The sequence below is a fragment of the Eufriesea mexicana genome, unplaced genomic scaffold (assembly GCF_001483705.2).
Source record: "Eufriesea mexicana isolate 0111107269 unplaced genomic scaffold, ASM148370v2 scaffold25266, whole genome shotgun sequence".
Lineage (NCBI taxonomy): Eukaryota > Metazoa > Arthropoda > Insecta > Hymenoptera > Apidae > Eufriesea > Eufriesea mexicana.
The window spans coordinates 5,939-25,134 of NW_016932250.1; the positions used below are offsets into that span (position 1 = coordinate 5,939).

At 28.8% G+C, this 19,196-nt stretch overlaps 2 protein-coding genes across 4 annotated transcripts; both read right to left on the reverse strand.

Moving 5' to 3' along the window:
* Nucleotides 1–5,740: 5,740 nt before the first annotated feature.
* LOC108554513 (uncharacterized) lies at nt 5,741–14,560 on the reverse strand. 3 transcript variants are annotated; one of them, XM_017909822.1, is made up of 11 exons: nt 14,525–14,560; nt 14,201–14,422; nt 13,602–13,728; nt 12,174–12,317; nt 11,873–12,000; nt 10,878–11,063; nt 10,407–10,624; nt 9,353–9,502; nt 7,853–8,048; nt 7,376–7,703; nt 5,741–6,138 (listed from the first exon to the last, which is right to left on the reverse strand). In XM_017909822.1, exons 2-11 carry the CDS (start codon nt 14,348–14,350, stop codon nt 5,783–5,785), a joined length of 1,983 nt encoding a protein of 660 aa, XP_017765311.1. In that variant the 5' UTR covers nt 14,351–14,422; nt 14,525–14,560; the 3' UTR covers nt 5,741–5,782. The 3 variants fall into 3 exon arrangements, with proteins under 3 accessions (XP_017765311.1, XP_017765310.1, XP_017765312.1); XM_017909821.1 differs by having other exon boundaries at nt 14,505–14,555; XM_017909823.1 differs by lacking the exons at nt 13,602–13,728; nt 14,525–14,560 and having other exon boundaries at nt 14,201–14,274.
* Nucleotides 14,561–17,496: 2,936 nt separating this feature from the next.
* Nucleotides 17,497–18,443, reverse strand: LOC108554505 (sentrin-specific protease 8). Its single transcript, XM_017909810.1, has 2 exons — nt 18,406–18,443; nt 17,497–18,189 (listed from the first exon to the last, which is right to left on the reverse strand). Exon 2 carries the CDS (start codon nt 18,169–18,171, stop codon nt 17,497–17,499), a length of 675 nt encoding a protein of 224 aa, XP_017765299.1. The 5' UTR covers nt 18,172–18,189; nt 18,406–18,443.
* Nucleotides 18,444–19,196: the final 753 nt, after the last annotated feature.

A 19,196-nucleotide genomic window follows, 5' to 3' on the forward strand; every position in this document is an offset into this window, starting at 1 on the left:
TAGTTTGATTAATGTAAAATACTTATAAAATCAAATTTACTAAAATTTATTATTTATTATTGTAATTCAAATTAGAAATTATTTAATATATTAATACAGAAATTTAGAAAGTAAATATTGTATATCTGTCAAATTTTTAAAGACAGACATACAATCTATTGAAATAATATTAACTAATACCTATTACCTTACTCTTGTGGGCTAGCTCTTGCATATAAATATTACTCATGTTTGTAAGTTTCCTATAATAGAAAAAATCCTTCATCAATAACGTTTCATATTAAATCTTTAGTTATTTATAAATCAGTCAACCGAATGGTTCTTTTCTCGAATAATCATACCTTTTACATCCTTTTGACATTGCCTTTATTGGCCCAATGAAGTCCATGATGTGCTACAGCACCATTATAGTTGCTTTTTTTATAGTTTCCAATCCCTATAGATAATACCAGACATTTTTGCCTTAATGCTACATTTACACTCTATATTCAATTTAACTTTACCTTTCATAACTATTACCACTTGTTCATTCTCCATTTCTTCAATGACCCTTATATTTCAATGTCGATGCCATGCATCTTTCTCTCTTTATACATATGCTGCCTCCTTTGCGTTTCCTGATTCCGCATAATATGCGTTTCTTCCTACTCCTTTCATTGGAACTTAACACATTAGGGATAATCATTGACTTTTACAGCTAATATTAATATTCATTTAGATCCAGAATACAACATACCTTTCAATCTCACTGTATTCTCCATATCTTGTTGTTATAAGAGGCCATCACCTAAATTAATTGTATTTTTTTTTTGTCTACCTATACCATCTGCATTTTCTGAATCTTTATTTGACCATCAAGGATTTCTATCTTGTATGTCATATGGTTAACCGACCTAGAATGCAATAGACATATCATACTTTTCATATTTATATTGCTGCTTCAATTTTTTCTCGCTATAAAGCATAATTCTTGGCATCTATGCTGATGATATTCCATGAGTCCAATATTTTTCTATTTTTGCACGTGACTGTTTATTTCAACAGAATATTGTCTTTTCTAACTTACACTATTTAATTATAACCAAAGGTTATGTTACTACAAATACTTACATTCTTTTCGTGATGCAGGCACACCTGCATGGACACAACAATGCTTCCGGCGTTTGTTTGTAATTTTTTCCCGTTTCCCATGCACTCTCCTGTTCACTTGGAGAAAAATTAACAAATCGCTCAATTTCTGTGTTGAATTTATGAAGTTTTATAATTGCGTTGTAAAGGCGTACCTTTCCATATTTGTCGTCTGCCAGGTAATGAAATGAATGCTGATTGTCTAATTAAAACCGCTGTTTGGGCTGAATTTATTAAAGAATGTAGAAAACTTTATGAATTTATTTATTAAAATAAATTAAAATATATTAGGTGCACGTAACCAGAGTTAGTAAACTATTTGAGAAAATATTCCAAAATCATAGATGGCGCTGATCGCAGGTGGTAATATTTGTATTCGAACTGGATACTAGACATCAATTGGACAGTAGAAAATTAATAAATTTTCAAGCTTTTCTAATTAATTCATGAATATTTATAGCTGCCCAGCAAAGTTAGAATTATAGGCAACATTCTTATAGGATGTTTAATTTAATAATTAATACTTACATGAGCGATAGGTTTCGTATTACCTGTAGTAAATAATATTGTTATAGAAAAGTATTTTTCTTGCATAATATTTTTATTGTTTTGTAATAATTATACACTAGCATAAGAAAGCGTAAAAAATCAATAATTTTATTACGAAATTTTATTTACAATTTTTTCATAGATGAAAAATGAACACAATTAAAAATAGATTAAAAAGCTACCAACTATGGGACGAGAATCGAGCCACGGTCCATTACCACAGGAATATTAATCTATCGTTTTTAGGCCACGACTGCGCTTGCAAAATGATGGAAATAAATCTGTAATTACAAAAGTAATGAAACTTTAATCGTAAATATCTCAAAAACTATTGAGTAGCTGCCGCTACAATGATATATTTTCTAAATCTGCGTGGTGATATCTACAAACCTGCAGAGTATCAACTAAATCGGTGACCCGATGCACTTACACTCTCCTTGTTATCTTAATTCCTCTTCATTTAAATATCCTTTAAACAGATATTGCCCACTCTCTATTTTCAAATTCCAAAGGGAACAGTGAAAATTCGCAAGAGATAGGACATATGTTATACTTTGTGCGTAGCTCTTAACTTGATACCGTTTCCCAAAGGAAAGCGATACCAATTACCAGGTCTCACCACGTGGAGGTGGCTACGCATTGAGACCCGACATGTGCCCTAGTGGCGCAGCCTGCTGGCACTACCTGTATCAAAGGTAGCCTAATCTAACTTGGAGCGAATTAAGTTAAAATGACTCTACTGACACTTTATTATATTTCGTGTCTTACAAAAGGGGTTTCGGTTCGGTATACTGAAACTCTACTGTCGCAACGCTAAGATATTTTCAAGTTCCCATAAAAATAGGGAATGAAATATCAAACACGCGAGCTAATAGAAAATCGCGACGCGCCCGAACGAGTTCGCGATTATTCGAAAGACCGACTAGCCTAGGCGATGTACTCCCGTGTACAGAGATAACTTCATACCTCGGCACCCTCCCGATCGGGCCTAGCTCAATTCCAGTCACTGTCGCACTCGCCAAGACTTACACGTGGACCAAGGATAGTCCCTGAACCAATGAAACTTCTAGTGTCAACGCGAGGGCCCTGCTGGGCGGTTGCCGGCCAAGACAGACACTTCGCATCCCAGCCACACGGGGTAGAACTTAATCATCCCTGTGGTCTAACCGTAGATGGTACTAGTCCGTCAGCCAGCATGTGCCCGAGCCCAAGTCGCGTACGACTTAGGCAGCGGACCGCCCGGTCGAGGTCAGAAGACGCACTGATTCGAGGGGGTCACCCTGGAACCCGATGCATGACGAGATTGACAGTGACTGGAAATGAGTGTTGGAGACGAGTCGTGAGGATGGCTGATGAAGTATGTACTTATCGAGTACACGAGAGCACGTCGCGTAGGCTAGTCGGTACTTAAGAACAATCGCGATTATCGCGAGAACATTTATGTTCTGTTTGGTATACGAGGGGGATAAGAGGACAATAGAGAATTGATATATTTCGCTCCAAGTTAGGTAGTTTACCTTTGTACGAAAAGCGCGCACATGAAACTTAGCCTAGGCATCTATCTTATAACTGCTTATAACTACTTAGGTTTAAACGCATGCATCCCGCGTTGTCCATTGATGTGTCGCAAATGAAATCTTGAGGAAACTTGAGAATCTTGAGAAACCTGAAAGCTACAACAGAATATATTATGGTTAATATCAACCTGAAAGGAAACGGATTAGTAGGAGGAAAGAAAACGAACGAATAGAAACTATAAAGGTTAAGCAAGTGGAAGGAACAACGCATCGATAAGAAAGAAACAAACCAACTATAAGATACGAACAATCCAACGACGAAACATTCGAATATTATACGAAATATTCGAATTCTCAAGTAAAGATCAAAAGAAAGGAAAAAATAAAATCTGAGAAAAGATAAATAATTAAATACTGAAAATAAAAAAGTATTAAGACCTGAAAAGAAAGTAATTATTAAGAACCCAACAATGAGACATAAACAACCTAACGATGAGATATAAACCACCCAACAATGAGACTTAAATAAACCATCGACGAAACATTCGAGTATTATACGAAATATCCGAATTATCAAATAAAATTCTATAGAAACGAAAAAGAAATCTGAAAGAAACAAAAAATAATTGAAATCTGAAAAGAAAAAAAATTGGTCCTGGAAAGAAAAATTATTATTAAATTGTTTAATGAGGTGTGGTTGGGGTAGCCAGTCCCAACCTCAGTTCGAACCCCTCACCCCTTCGCGTACGAGAAAACTTAAATGTTGTACTCGCCAAGTCAAACTGACAAATGAGTTTTACTCGGTCGCTTTGCTCCTTATATAGCCGTCGATCGGCCAAGTCCTCTGCCCCGTTCGAAAATTTCGGCAATTTACCGATTATATTAATTATTACTTTTTCGCTCTAATAGCCAATAATTTATTAATTTTTTCACTTGCATAATAAATTCACATTGTGTACAATTTGTTATTAACAATATTAATTTGTTATTAACAATCAGTGTAATAATTGATAAACTTTCTGCAAATTTTTGTACATTTTGGGATTAATACGTTCTAAGCTCAAGTAATAATCTGTAATTTATAAAATTTTTCACTCTTATTATAAATTTACGCTGTAAATAATTTGTTATTAACAATATTAATTTGTTATTACCAATCAATATAATAATCAATTAATTTTTTGCAAATTACAGATACTTTCTAACATAAGTAGGTTATAAGTTCAAGTAATAGCCACTAATTTATTAATTTTTTTACTTTTATTATAGATTTACGTTGTGCGCAATTTCTTATTAATAATATATTTGATAATTTATATATGTTTTATAAACTAAAACTGCATTCGCACTTTCATAGGATAAATTTCTATGATACATAGTATATGTATGTCAAAATATTTTTATTTCCGTTATATCTTTTACCAAAATGAAGCGTTACACAAAAAGAAAAAGCGTTAGGAAATTCATTCTCATCTTAAAAGTTGGGTGGAAGTTTACTTTTTAGCTACTTTTTATTAAAAAGTCAATCGTATCTATGTATCTAATAACGAAACTGTTTCAAATTACAAGTGATTTAGAGAAATTCCTTATAATTTTGCGATTAGTATAAAAGAGTATATGAAAATATATAAGTATATGTGCATAACTAGATGTGCGGGCAATGGCTTTCCGTTTTCGAGTTCCCGATATATTCTTTACCGTCCTGTCAGTATTGAACATCATCCTAATATTGTTCTTGGATGGTCTCTTCTTCAGAAAAGCCTACAGAATACTCTACTATGCAGTAAATTCATGTCAGATAAGGAACTTTTTGTAAAACTGCAAGAATATGCATAGAAAGTACGCTCAGAGACATATTTTAAAACTTTGATAACGAATTATAGTTACTCGGAAGCATAAATAGTAGTAATTATGGACATTGATAAAAAAACTTGGGATACTCTTACCTAACTTGTAAGACAACAATGAACCTCCTAACATACTTACTTTTTATGTAATACTTCATTTTATCCAAAAATCATGCTTTTTTAGAGAAACTCAAAAATTTTTTAAAAACTGTAGGTGATAGAGCAATTTTTTGGAAGGTAAATTTTACATTAATTGCCCAATGAATATTACAGATTAGAGGAGAAATTAAAATTAAAAATTAAAAACTGTAATAATTAAATTATTGACTAATATTTATTTCACCTATTTACGAATTAATGTTTATAAAATATTTTCATAATCGTAAATTAACGTTTATTTAAAAATTAATATTTATAAAATATTTTCACAATAGTAAATTAACGTTTATTTAAAAATTAATATTTATAAAATATTTTCACAATCGTAAATTAATGTTTATTCAAAAATTAATATTTGTAAGTTACATTCGACGTTAGAAGTTAATATTCATTTATTAGTTAATGTTTATAAGTTGCATTGTACATTATAAATTATAATTTCGTTTACCAATGTAAGTAAACAATACTGCATATGTACGATTATAAACAACATTTTTATTACAAATAAATATAAAATACATGTTTCTTTACTTGCTCGTCAGTTTAAAAGACTTATAATGTATATTGTTATTATATACAAGCTTAAGCACATATATTATTCGACACCTCTTTCTCTTGTGCAATTTTCTTTGACTTCCATTTCATAAAGCAGATTTCAATCGTCCATGAAATTACCGTCAGGTATGTAAAAATATTTAAACAGTGTAGCATGACTGCGTAATCAGAAGTTGTATCTCTAATCCAACCAACTAACGGCCCTAAGGCCAATGCAACGATACCGCTGGTTAAGAGTTGTATACCTGTAGCACCTGGAAGCCTTGACAGTGGAACATGGGTCGGAATTACAAGAGCCATAAAGATAGTTCGCAATGCTTTGCCAGCTCCTATCAGAATAGCAATTGCCAAGGTAACGCTAAAATCTTGCACGTGTGCTAACACTAGGAAAAAAAAAAAAAACGTAAATTATACAAATTATAATTTGTTGTATTTATTATTATTATTATAATTAATTGCATTTATGTGTGATAATGAATCTGCAGCGTGTTATTTTGTTATTTACACGTTGAGATAAAAAGATGAGTACTATAAAAATAAATTCAAAAATAACTTTTTTTTTTAAATTACTATTTGCAACTTTTTTATTTCGAAATTGTTGTTCTTTATTTTCTTTCATTCAAAATTACTTATTTTGAAAAGTTATCCACTGCAGAAGTATGTTGGAATTATTTGTCGACCGAAGTAAAAAATTCTGAGAGCACAAATGGTTAAAGAAGTAATTTTTAATTATGTCACGTTGTTTCTATTCGACTTTTTGCATTGATAAGCAATGAAAATTTGATTTAAAGTTCATTCTAAATCCCTGGTCTTGGTTGGAATTTTTAGGTGAAATAGAAACGAGTGATTTTAATCTGTTAACACTAGAACTATCAACATAAATAGATATATAATAACATTTCTACTTAAAAAATAAAATCAAAGGTACTTTTTTCAAAGTTAGCTGCAGGTTTTTAGTAATTACAAAAATAAAATAATTGGAACAAGTCATTTTGACCCATTTCGTAGTTCTAGTGTTAATATAAGTTACTAATATTTATAACAATATAAGTTGAAATTATTATAAATATAATTAACCATAAGTTAATCATAGTATTGTTATATCTCTATATAATAACCAAACTATATGAAATAAGTACAGTAAAAATAAGATATATCGAAGAAACATTCTCTATAATGTTAATTGCTTCTACTCGATTTTGTAAATCATTAAACAATGGAAAAATTGATCATAAATCTCATTCTAAATTTCCTTTTGATTCAAGTGAAAATGTTTCACAAGATATAAATACTACAGCGTAATGTATTAAAGTTACATGTCAAAAATACTGAAAGATTTATCAGTTAAATATCTTAAAAACAAAATGACTCGTATCATATATGAAAATATACATGTATAGAATGTTATCGATTAATGTAACTGAAGGACTCCTTAGTATCACATGTTGCCAACAATATTAGTGCCTTTAATATGACGCACATGTACCAAACAGATAAAATGAACTTCGAAATGAGCAAACATACTCAATCTTATCATTTCCTGTAGTTTAATATTTATTCTATAATAAGATCTGAAAGGCAGGAAATATTCTCGAACAAATAACTCTATTAATTCCTTACCAATACGTCCTACTGCCATTCCGCAAATACCGACCAAGAAAAAAGTCCGATTTTGCCAGCCGATAAAATCGGCAATGAAAGGAATCGTCAATCTGGTAACCACATCGAAACCGGCAAGAATCGACATCACGGTTGCGACTTGAATTTTCGTGAATCCATATTCGCTTAATATAAACGGTGTCAAAAGGGAAAAATTTAATTCCGAAAAATTGGCAAAGGTAATACCCAACATCATATTCACATAGACGAGATCTCGAAGCAGATCTAGATCGAAGAAAATGATCAACGCTTCAAGAAAGGTCTTCTTCGTTGTCTCCTTGACACATTCCTGAAATTGATGCACGATTAATTACATTTTTCTTTTTTTTTTTTGCTTTTCTATTCTTTTTTATTTTTGGGCTTATTTATTCTTTTTTTTAAAATTTCGTGTAAGCAAAATGATTTTTCTTTTTCTTATACTGTCGGAGTTAAACTTACTTCTTCTAGTAATTGGTAGGTTTCGACTTCTTCCGGTATTACCGATTTATGTTGCGATTTGTGATTACAGTTCGGATCTTTGCAAAGTTCAAAGTCTTCGGCATGTTCGCAAGATTCGTTAACGATAATCAATGGGACCGTGGATGGTTGATAACTCGAAAGCCTTTTCCGGCTCTTTTCAGTTTCACTGTTCTGTCTGTAAATAATTATAAATAATTCTCGAATATTTTTATATCAATACAATTGTACAGGGTATCCTAGCGCTAGTAGGTAGTAGAATCGGGAAGAGGGTGATCTTACGTGAAAAATCAAATAGAAAAAACAACGAAAGAGCAAAATCGAAAAACGAGCTCCTATGACCGATAAGGTGACGTGAGTGTTGAGTACAAAGCAACGATAACTGAAGTCTCAAAAGGAAGCGTCAATCCGCTTGATTTTCGCGGTGAATTAACCCTTTGGCCTACAACCACGTGTGAGGCTCGTGGTCAGGTCTTCGAGCCAAAACTGATTATCACGGGCCTGGCTCGTGGTACGTCGACCAGCCCAAATGTACACCATGTGTCACGCCCATGGTTTGTTGATGTGCCCCACTACGATTATTAACCTTTATTGTTTGTTGTTTAATTTAATATATCATTTAGTTTGAATCATTTGTTTGTTTTTAATTTCTCGCTTATATTTTTGTAATTTATTAAATTAACTTTTCCCGAATTATATTTTTCTAATAGGTACGACACTCCACATTAAAACAGATTTGGTGAACCGTGGAATGTTCTGTTTACGTTTTGGGACCACGCTGTTGAATTTTAAATTGTAGGGCAAGGGGTTAACAAAGAGGAACCACCGTGAAAAGGACAGATTCAGGAGCGAACGAGGGTAGTATGAGATCCGAAACAAGAGTGATGTGTATTAGAAACGGAAGAATATTGTATCGAACGGAGTAAAGTAGAATTGGCCACTGAGAAGTAGTTATTTTACCCAGCTATCTCCTTTCATTCCCTTACGATAATAAAAATGAACTGAAATACTGAAAAATACTAGTGAGAGGAATCTTTATTTTCGATGGCGTCACCCTGCATCGAGATCTATTTTGTTTCGAAGAAAATTGATAAGCTGGATAGTTCCTCGAAGTTAGGCTGACTGATACAATAGACTAGTCTCATGAAGCGGTATGGGAACCTTGCTGGCGGGTTCAAAGGATGACACTGTTCTGCAGTTCACCATCACACATCACAGAAAGCCTCGAGCCCCCTTTTATTTTACACCACCAAATAATTTAAAATATAACTAAGAATAGATGTATTTATCGAATATTATTTACCCCTTTTACCACATTAGTCACCATATTTTTCTGAAATCACCTATCTATGGGATTTTCCGCTGTGTCAATTTAAATTGGACATACTGTATAGTCGTATAGAATTTTAATAGTAATTTATTAAATTCTCTATTGTTATTATTCTTAGTATTATTATTACTTGTTATTATACAAATATTTACCTATTAAGATTTCTTACCGACGGTCCTCTACTGATACTGGATTGCCTACTTAAATTCACTGATGTTCTTCTGCTTGGAGTTCTCGAAGAGCAGTCCTTCTTTGATGATCTAGACGCTATCGATGTAGTCGAAGTGTTCCGTTTAGAAAACCTATTTCACATTTTTATCTTCTAAACTTATTATAATTATCACCAAAGTGAGAGCATATCTTAAATTCTATTAAGTTTATTAAATTTTATATTTTATAACTTTGCATTATAGATATAATAATATAACTAATATAGTAATATATATTATTTATATATTATATAAGATTTTATATAATAATCCTATACCATAATCTATAAAAGCTGAAAAATATATAAACATATAAATGAAATATTATTTTACTTTCTACTTGTATTAAATAATTGCAAATATGAAACAATTTATCTAATTTATCTAACGTATGATTAATTTATGATTAAAAAGTATGTGCCATTTATTATAATTTAACTTTTCAGAAGAAATACGAGAAAAAGGAGTTTGTGTAAATTACTTTCAAGGAAATTTTAAGTTAAAGCATAAATTTAAGAAAAGTCGTAAAATTTAGCTTCCCGAAACGAATGAAATTTATGTGATTCCATTGCAAAACACAGAAATTTTACGAGAATAAAAATTAAATGACTTGTGCTGTCGCAAATAAACTTTAACACGTTTCTAAGACAAAATTTTCTGAAATATGTATTCGTATATAGCATATCGGTGCTGCATCGTTTTCCTACAGTAAATCAATCTTTTTATACCATTACTTTATATGTGATATCGTTAAGATAATACCGATGTTATACCTTAAATCTAAATTGCAAATATACTGAATTTCCAATTACAACGTGCTATTTGAAAAGAAATTATGTAATAAGTAGATGCATAAATAATTCTCGTTGGGTAACTCGTCAGCTTAATCTTTCTCCTTCTATTTTATGTCTTTCCATAAAGATACAACGAAGTACTCGTGTACTTCGTGTATTTCAATATCTATTGTACGATTATTTTGAAACCTGGTTACACATACCATCCATCATTAGCTCGGGACATCATCGGTGTTCCAGGGCCCAATACGTCTATACCGGAAGCACCATCTTCTTCGTCATCGTAATACAAATACTGGCTGCCAAATTTTCCTTTTGCCAGGCTCAGGGTACCATAATTACTTTGTATATTTTCAATATCTTCTGATGATCTATTTTGAAAATTGTTTTCATAATTTTTTTGTATCACTTCCGTTGCTATCTGCAAAGATATTACGTCTTGATAATAATTAAGTCATTAATATTTATGACATAAAATCCTATGTTTTACTATTTTTTTTTCCTCTTACTTAAATCTCGATTCATGAATAGGATATGCTGATATTGTGAAAATAATTAAATGAAATACAGGAGATGCGGTAATAAGGCTATTTCTAGGAATAAGCATCATTCGAATTATCTGGTATGGTAAATTTATAACTTAAATTAATAAATTATTTAATATCGTGTCGTACCTTATCGGCTATTACAAATTCCTCGGAGTTTATGGTATTGGTTAATTTTTCTGTGTCTCGTCCTTTCTTTATATGCCAGGAAACAGGTTGCAGTAAAAGAGCACAAACTACAGCGTTAAATGCAAAACCACCAAAAATGAGAACAGTACCTTCCATGCCATACACTGGTATTAGCAATGTAATTATCTAGAAATTAATATAATTACGATTTTAATGTTTCGAAAATTTACCAATCTCATAGTTAAAAGCTGTTCCTTCCTTTAAACATAATTTCATATTAAATTTGTTCTCTCTCCCCTTACTCTTTTTTGTCATTTTTATCTCCTTTTTTTTAAAAAAGGAATGAATTAAAAGAATATTTATTTAGCTTAAAATAAAAGCAAATTCGATACTTCACTAAAAATTAAATAGATATCGTATTCGAATATGAAAATTGTCGGAAACAAAATTCTTTCTTTAAGTACTCTCACATGTTGATCACATATAATGTCTCAAGTTCTCAAAATAAGCTCAGAAATTGTATTGTGGCAAAGAAAAACGACACGCAACAGTGTTTGACATCTCGTTAACCGAGAACACGAAGAACAATTCCATGCATTTATGAGTGGTGACTAATGGAGCAGTCGCATATACAAGTTTTTCACCTTGAATTACTTAAACGTTACTCTATAGCCTTATTGATTATTCATGTTTTGTTAAAACATTCGAAGAAGTTCAACAACAACGCAACAACGGTTTACCGGAAGTTACTTTCAGAAGAAATGAGATATTTTTGAATTCCATATTAAAACAGAGAAAAACATTTCATTGGGATATTTTATAATGTAATCTGAAACACGTTTAAAATGACACTTATTTTCATAAAATTTCTACCTAAATTTTTCTACAAATAAATAAAAGTTTCTTGCGAATTTTTGAATATTATTAATTCATCTTCTTACATCGCGTATTTGAAAGTTATAATTCGCTAATTATTTTGTATGAACTGTAATTACTTGTGGCATCACGATTGGTCCCATGCCTGTGCAGGTCCAGCTAAGGCCAGTAGCGATTCTTCTCTTTCGTTTGAAATAAGTATTCAGAGCTAGAGCATTTGACGACATCGTTATACCAACACCAACACCTAAAATCGGAAACTGAAACGTTAACTATGCTCCAAGATTTCTCTTTTAGCGTCAACTTATAAATAAAGATTATGATCTAGATTCGTGCAATGAGTACTCGATCACGTCGTTTCTTGCGTTTCTCGTTTCATTTTCGTTTATTTCTGTTAATCTTATATTACCATCAACCCACCATATAAGATCGAGAAAAAAATTATAGCTCCCGTAAAACTTTTCGTCATTGATAATATCGTGATTGATATGGCGCATATCATGCTGCCTACGAAAGCTATCTGCCTGTAGCTGAATTTTCTAAACAGTGGTCCATTAGCTAAACCTATAACAAAAAGTAACTTTATTAACACAGTTTTGATAAATTACCCAGTTTCGTTGCTTTCATAATTATAAATATACGAGGTAAAGGAGCAATAAAAAGTAATAAACTAGTTACAAAAGTAATAAAATAATAAGTTAATTAATCATAATTAACATAATTATTGTAATTATAATATATAACATATAAATATAATAATTAAAATAATAGTTATAAATGTAATAAAATAATAATGATAATTAGTAATTCGTAGCTATATAATATATATTTATAGTACTATATGTAACATATTTTATTACTATATAAGTTATATTATATAGTGTTATAAATAATATTTACAGTGATACATATTTTATAAAAATATAATTTATATTTATAGTTATGTATGTATATAAATTTTATAATTATATGATTTATAACTATATTAATATATGTTACATTTATAGTAAGACATGTAACATTTGTAGTTATACATGTACATATATTATCTATAACTATATAATTTATATATATAGTATTAAGTTATACTTATAACCATATACCGAGGTAAATTTATTTTGCTAAACGTAACGTGTAAATGAAATTTTTGTCTCATGACTTTCGTCGAATACGCTACTTGGAAAATAGATATATATCTGACTATCTAGTTCCTAGTTTAAATTCTATTCAACATCTCTGACTAGGATAGTGAAGCAAGAAGAATCGTTGCATTTCATTAACTTAAATAAAAATATATGCTATTCTGTCGTAACACAATTACTGTTCATATTGTGAAACAATAAATAATGACAGTATCTGAAGGTTCTTCGTAAGATAAGAAAGAAACTAGGAGATCTCTGATTAGAGTTAAGATAAATGCGTGTTCCTCTTTATCGACATATGACCTCCTATTTCGTCAGCTGATAGTTGAATCTTTCATTTCGTTATCTTTGACGAAACGATAATTCGTGTCAAGATGTATTAGAAACAATTTTATAATATTAATTATGGTGCTCTAAAAACTTAGTATGTACATTGACTTACATAAACTATAACAGACTTTATATACTATAAAATTTAAATAGTTTATATATCGTAATAATATACATAACTTTATATAATAAACTTTAATAAACCATAATAGAATATTAATGACAAATATTAATATATATATTCAACATATATATTCTATTATATTATTAATATATAAGATATTATTAATATATATATATATATACAATTATCGAAACATATTCCAATTATATTATTAATATATAAGACGAAAATATATATTGGAGAACAACTTACCGATGCAAGAAGTTACAGCACAATTTATATTTAATATTGTCGTTGTTTGGGTTGAATTGATACCAAGTTCCGCGAATCTATCTCTAAATATTAATCCGAAACTTTGCAACATTGGTAATATACAAAACTGCAAGAATTGCACACATAGTTGAATTTATTTTTAGTTCGTACAAGAAAATTTTCCATTAAATTTTCATTTAAAATGTCTCTTTGTATTAAACGTACTTTAAATTCAATAATTAAACTTCGAATACTTAAAACGTAATTAACTCTAAATTGTAAAATAAAATGAAAAATATTCTCGACCTTAATAAGAGTCAAATTATATAAAAATACAAATTATTGGAATAAGTAATTACTATAATATAAGATTATAACGAATAAACAGAAACGAAGTTTAAACAATTAATCTCCAGATAAATAATTATTGATAAATTCAATGTGTGTCATCATAGTAGTAAAAACAAGTTTTAAGTAAAAGGAGAATTTTTTGAATTATTTAAAACTACCTTTGATAAAATATTCAGATACTAATTTCACATTTTATCAGAAAGAAGTCACAATACATATCACAGCGAAATTTATTGATGTTAACTTACATTAGAAAATCCAGCTGCCATCACTATAATCCAACCCCAGCCACCATCAGGTGGATCAAAATTTTCACTGGTGCTATTTACATTTTTCGTTTGTTCTTTCGTCTCCTTTTCATTGTCGCCAGTAAATGATGTGTTTTGTTTAATAGTCATGATTACACGTCATTAACTGAATTTCGAAAAATTTATGCAATAAATTATGCATGAATCGTCTTTATCTTAATTCTGTAAAAACATGAACCAGTATCTAAAATCATTAAAAAGTTCTGCTCCATTAATATTATAACATAATTATTATTAAACATACATGTCGTTTTAGATACATACTATCTGCAATTGTTAAATTCTTTTATTATTTATTACATGTTTCACATGCTGATTGTTAAAAATTTCTTATTTTTTATTTTAATTACACCATGTATATACATATATATTTTTCCACTTTAATATTTCCAATCACATTTATTTATATTTATTTTATATCACAAATTTATACTATAGCTTTATAATAGCATATTAATTTAAGAAATTATATTGTATTTAATTTGTTCAATTTATTATACACAATTGAAAGCGTTGTTAAAAAGATTCATGAACAATACGAAACATAGAAATACAGAAAAATTACATTTCACTGTCAAACTTGCTCCATTAATAAATTCTTATTTTTGAAACTCAGCACTACACTAGCACGTTCAATGTCTAAACTGGTCCGTTACACGTCTCTGCGGTTTGAAAAATATTCCTTGTTTACGTAAAAAGAAATGCATAAAAATCGAATAAAGTTGGATAATCTTCGATATACTGTCCGCCTGTTCGAAGTACGAAGAGATAAACTGACGTAACTACACTACGATTCAAGGTGTATATTACACCTCGAAAACACATTGACTCGTGCTCGATGGTAACTGAGATTATCGTTTGGCAACATTTCTCAGCTTAAGATTGTGCATCGCAGACCTTACACTATTCAATGACTGCATCAGAGCCAAATATTTTCTACGTTATGTATATTCTATGATTAGATCACTAAGCATAAATTTATTGTTTGCGATAGAATGTTATGTTATACCAGAAATTTATTTGCATGAACAATGTCGATAACAGTGTGTCGATAATACGCAGTGATACTTATCAATTTAATGTCCTATTTAATTTATTGATTCGTCACAGGAAGTTGCTGTTCTTAATATTTCCTTTAAAATGCGTATTACTATTTGTCGGATTTAAATGTAACACAACTGGATTTTATTGTACAGTTGGTTTAATATTACTAAGAATATTGCAACATTTATGTATAATATTTACTGTTATCCTTTCGCTGAATATATATAGAACTGTAAACAAAACCTCCAGTTTATGCTTGAAATGCCTACTACTTATCATTTGGACACTCAACCAGTTAGTCATTATATTCTAAAACAATTATCACCATGAGTCGATAACATAGTAACGTTTCGAACACGTGATATGATCGTATGGTAGTAACGATAAAGTGTACATTTTGTATAAAAAATGTTATATGATAATATTCTATAAGATAGTATTCGATGAACGAGCAAAAAATTTCTGACAATGTTATTGTTATTGTTATCATACGACTTGAATTATCCCAAGAGGTATTTCAAATGGACCAATCCGTAACTATATACACATATATTTAAGTAAATATACGTTTCAAGATCCGGCAGAAACATCAATTTTATACTTCTAAAGTTTTTTAGAACATGGAAATATAACAATAAGACATAAAATTCTATTTCGAACTTGTTTCGAACAGCAATATTTGTTTTTTCAAATTATCTACTCAATTAGTGTAAAATCAATATTTTATTTTGTAATAACGTTTGTGTAAACTTAACAGTGTAACTAAAAATAAATAAGAGCAATATTTAAATAGTGCAAAATTTCTTAATCTTAAACAAAATGTAATTTTCTAACATGTTTTATATAATTCTTGTAAAACTTAAAATTATTTTAGATTTAGAAAACGTTCCCCTTAAATTACACTTTTTTCTTTGTACAATCAAAACTATAATAAATTTTTAAATTAAACTGATAATGAAATATAAGTTAATCGAAATATGGTAATAAATTAGAAATAATAGTGCGAAATATAATATATATTAATACATTTTTAATGTTATGAATGTAATTTAAATGAATTTGACAACAAATAGAAATATATATTGAAAACGGTAGAAAATATTACAAGGAAAAATTAAATAATTTCGACTAATAAATCACAAGTAAACATATAATTTTTATTTTCATATATTTCAAAATTAATTTCTAATAAGTAGCTTAAATTCTTTTTTTTTAACTTATAAAATAAGTATATTTTTGGATATACGAATATGATTACATTTAAAACAATGATCTACATAACTCTAATTTAAATTTGTCTTTTAAAATTTCTTTTTCATTTTTGATATTTTCAGAATTAAATTTGTTTCATACAGATTTAAATATCTCACTTTTCAATAACATTATTAGTACAAGTATTATAGAAAAATATGTCCAACAAAGTATAATTATAGAAAATTAGCGTAAAATACTTCGACATACTTATACAAGGATTAAATTTTAATTAGAAATAAATACTACTCACGAACATTAATTTAAATATAATTAAAGTTTAAATTTTCAATAATTGAAATATTAAAATATTAAAAATTGGTATAAAATATTTAAGTTTGTCTATTAATTCATAAAAGTCTTATTCTTTTCAAATGAATGAAAGTATGTCAACAGATTAAAATAAAAACATTTTATCATGTGAATTGTCTGTAGATATGAAACATACAGGAATAAAAAACAATTTTAACTTAAAACAGTATGTTCAAAAGTATGTTATGTATCTTTTTCGTAGTTACAACTTAAATAATATGTATATCGAAAATTATTGTTGCAAATCACGAAATAATTTTCGATTATTTAACATTTTCTAATTTCTTTAAGAAAAAAAAATTAAGAATTACAAATTTGCTTATAACGAAAGTGATTATATATTGCAAAATACAATATTAAAAGCAATATTCAGAATCATATTTTGTTATTACTATTATCATCGTTATATACATAAATTTTATATTATATTAAATGCTATATATATTCAAAAATATACAATTTGTATTTATAATTATTGATACATAACATAGAAATATTTTATATTTACATACATAAATATAGTAAACGATTGTGAATATACATTTGATAACATTAAATAACAATTATATTTGTAACATGTTTGTACAAAAAGAATCACATATAATAGTTATATGTTTACATTATATATATCATTTAGTACTATTTGACTTTGGTTTAAGGTCATTTATTAAGTTCAGTAATTCTGTTCGTTTTGTATATGTTGATTTTTTAACTTGACTATAATCACATCCATCTACCTTACCAGTTTTCATAACGTATTTTGTAATTACATCTGCGAAACATAAAACGTAAACTCCACAATCATAACCATTGTCTTGCTGTGGACTATCTATGTCAACAAACTTCTTATTAGGTTCATTCTTATCTAGTATCCAATTCATTATGTTCTCTGCAAACTTTGAAGCAATATTACTATTATAACCTTTTGATGAATCAAAATGATAACATGTTTTATCTTGTTTGCAAAATACTAATAGGCTCCAATGTGAACCCCCTGCTGCATCTTTCTTATCACAATTATTCAAAGGAAAAAATATACATTTATATTTTGGTATGTTCATAGAATCTAAAAATATACTATATTGAGATGGATCTGTCATTTTTAACAATTGTGTACATTCCGGACTGACAAAATATAATTCTTTTTCCTCATTTTTATTCCATGTTGCATCCAAATATTCAAAGTAAAATCCTATTATAACATCATTCAACCAATGTGATCCTTGAAGCAATGCAACATCGCTAGTTCTTAGTAAACAGTCGTAGTAGTTTAAAACAATTGAATTTGATGAATTTTTTGCCATATTGAAGAGCACTGAAACCTAATATATAATAAATGTTTTGAAACTTGAACTTTGATAATATTTAAAACTATATAACATAATCTAAACCAAATCATCTAATAATATGTGTTATAAAATTAAATTAATTTAAATACACAATAAATTGTTAAAATTTAATATATATAATAGAACCATTGACAATTTTTTTAAATGTATTTAACCAAAGATGTTTTGTTTAAATAAATATTACAATACCTGTACAAGCAAGTTTTCTTTTTTATATTAATAACATCTTGTCCAATTGATATATGTTATCATACAAAATTAACAATGTTTTTTATTATTTTTTTATTACACTTAACATAAAAACATATAACTGTTTCTCTATTTGTTGTAAATTCGAATTCTCTAGTATGCCATGTATAAATTAGTATCTCAAATAGAAAGGAAACTTGCTTAACATAATAAATAAATATTTCTAGTGGTGACATCTTCACAATGAACAGCATACAAAATACATTCAATTTTAACACTAAGAAACAACCTTTAATAATCTTACTATCAAGAGAACTTGGTTTTAGTATAACTATGTATAGTACTATTGATACATCAACAGAAGAAAATTTGAAATCATAAATTGTTGCTGTTTTTCTATTTCCTACAGTATATCATATTTTTGGTGCTTTATAATACATGTTTCAGCCCACCAATCACAATATAACAGAAGAAAGGCGTCGTCACATGGACTCAGCAGTTCAGTATTGTACGTTTCGTCATCATTACATCACAGATTTTTCTATGCATTATTTTACATCGACACATCACTCTTAGTTATAATTTATTAATGACTGACAGTTTGAATATAAAATATACCAATCAGTAGTTATTACAGTCAACGTGATTAACGTGATTAACGTGATTTTTCGGAATATTTCTGTTTAAAACATACTAAAGTCTATTTCTTTGTTAAGTTGTGCGTATTCAATTTTCATGTAGGTCTCTTTGATATTCAAATTACACTTATTTATACACAAATAATAACAAAA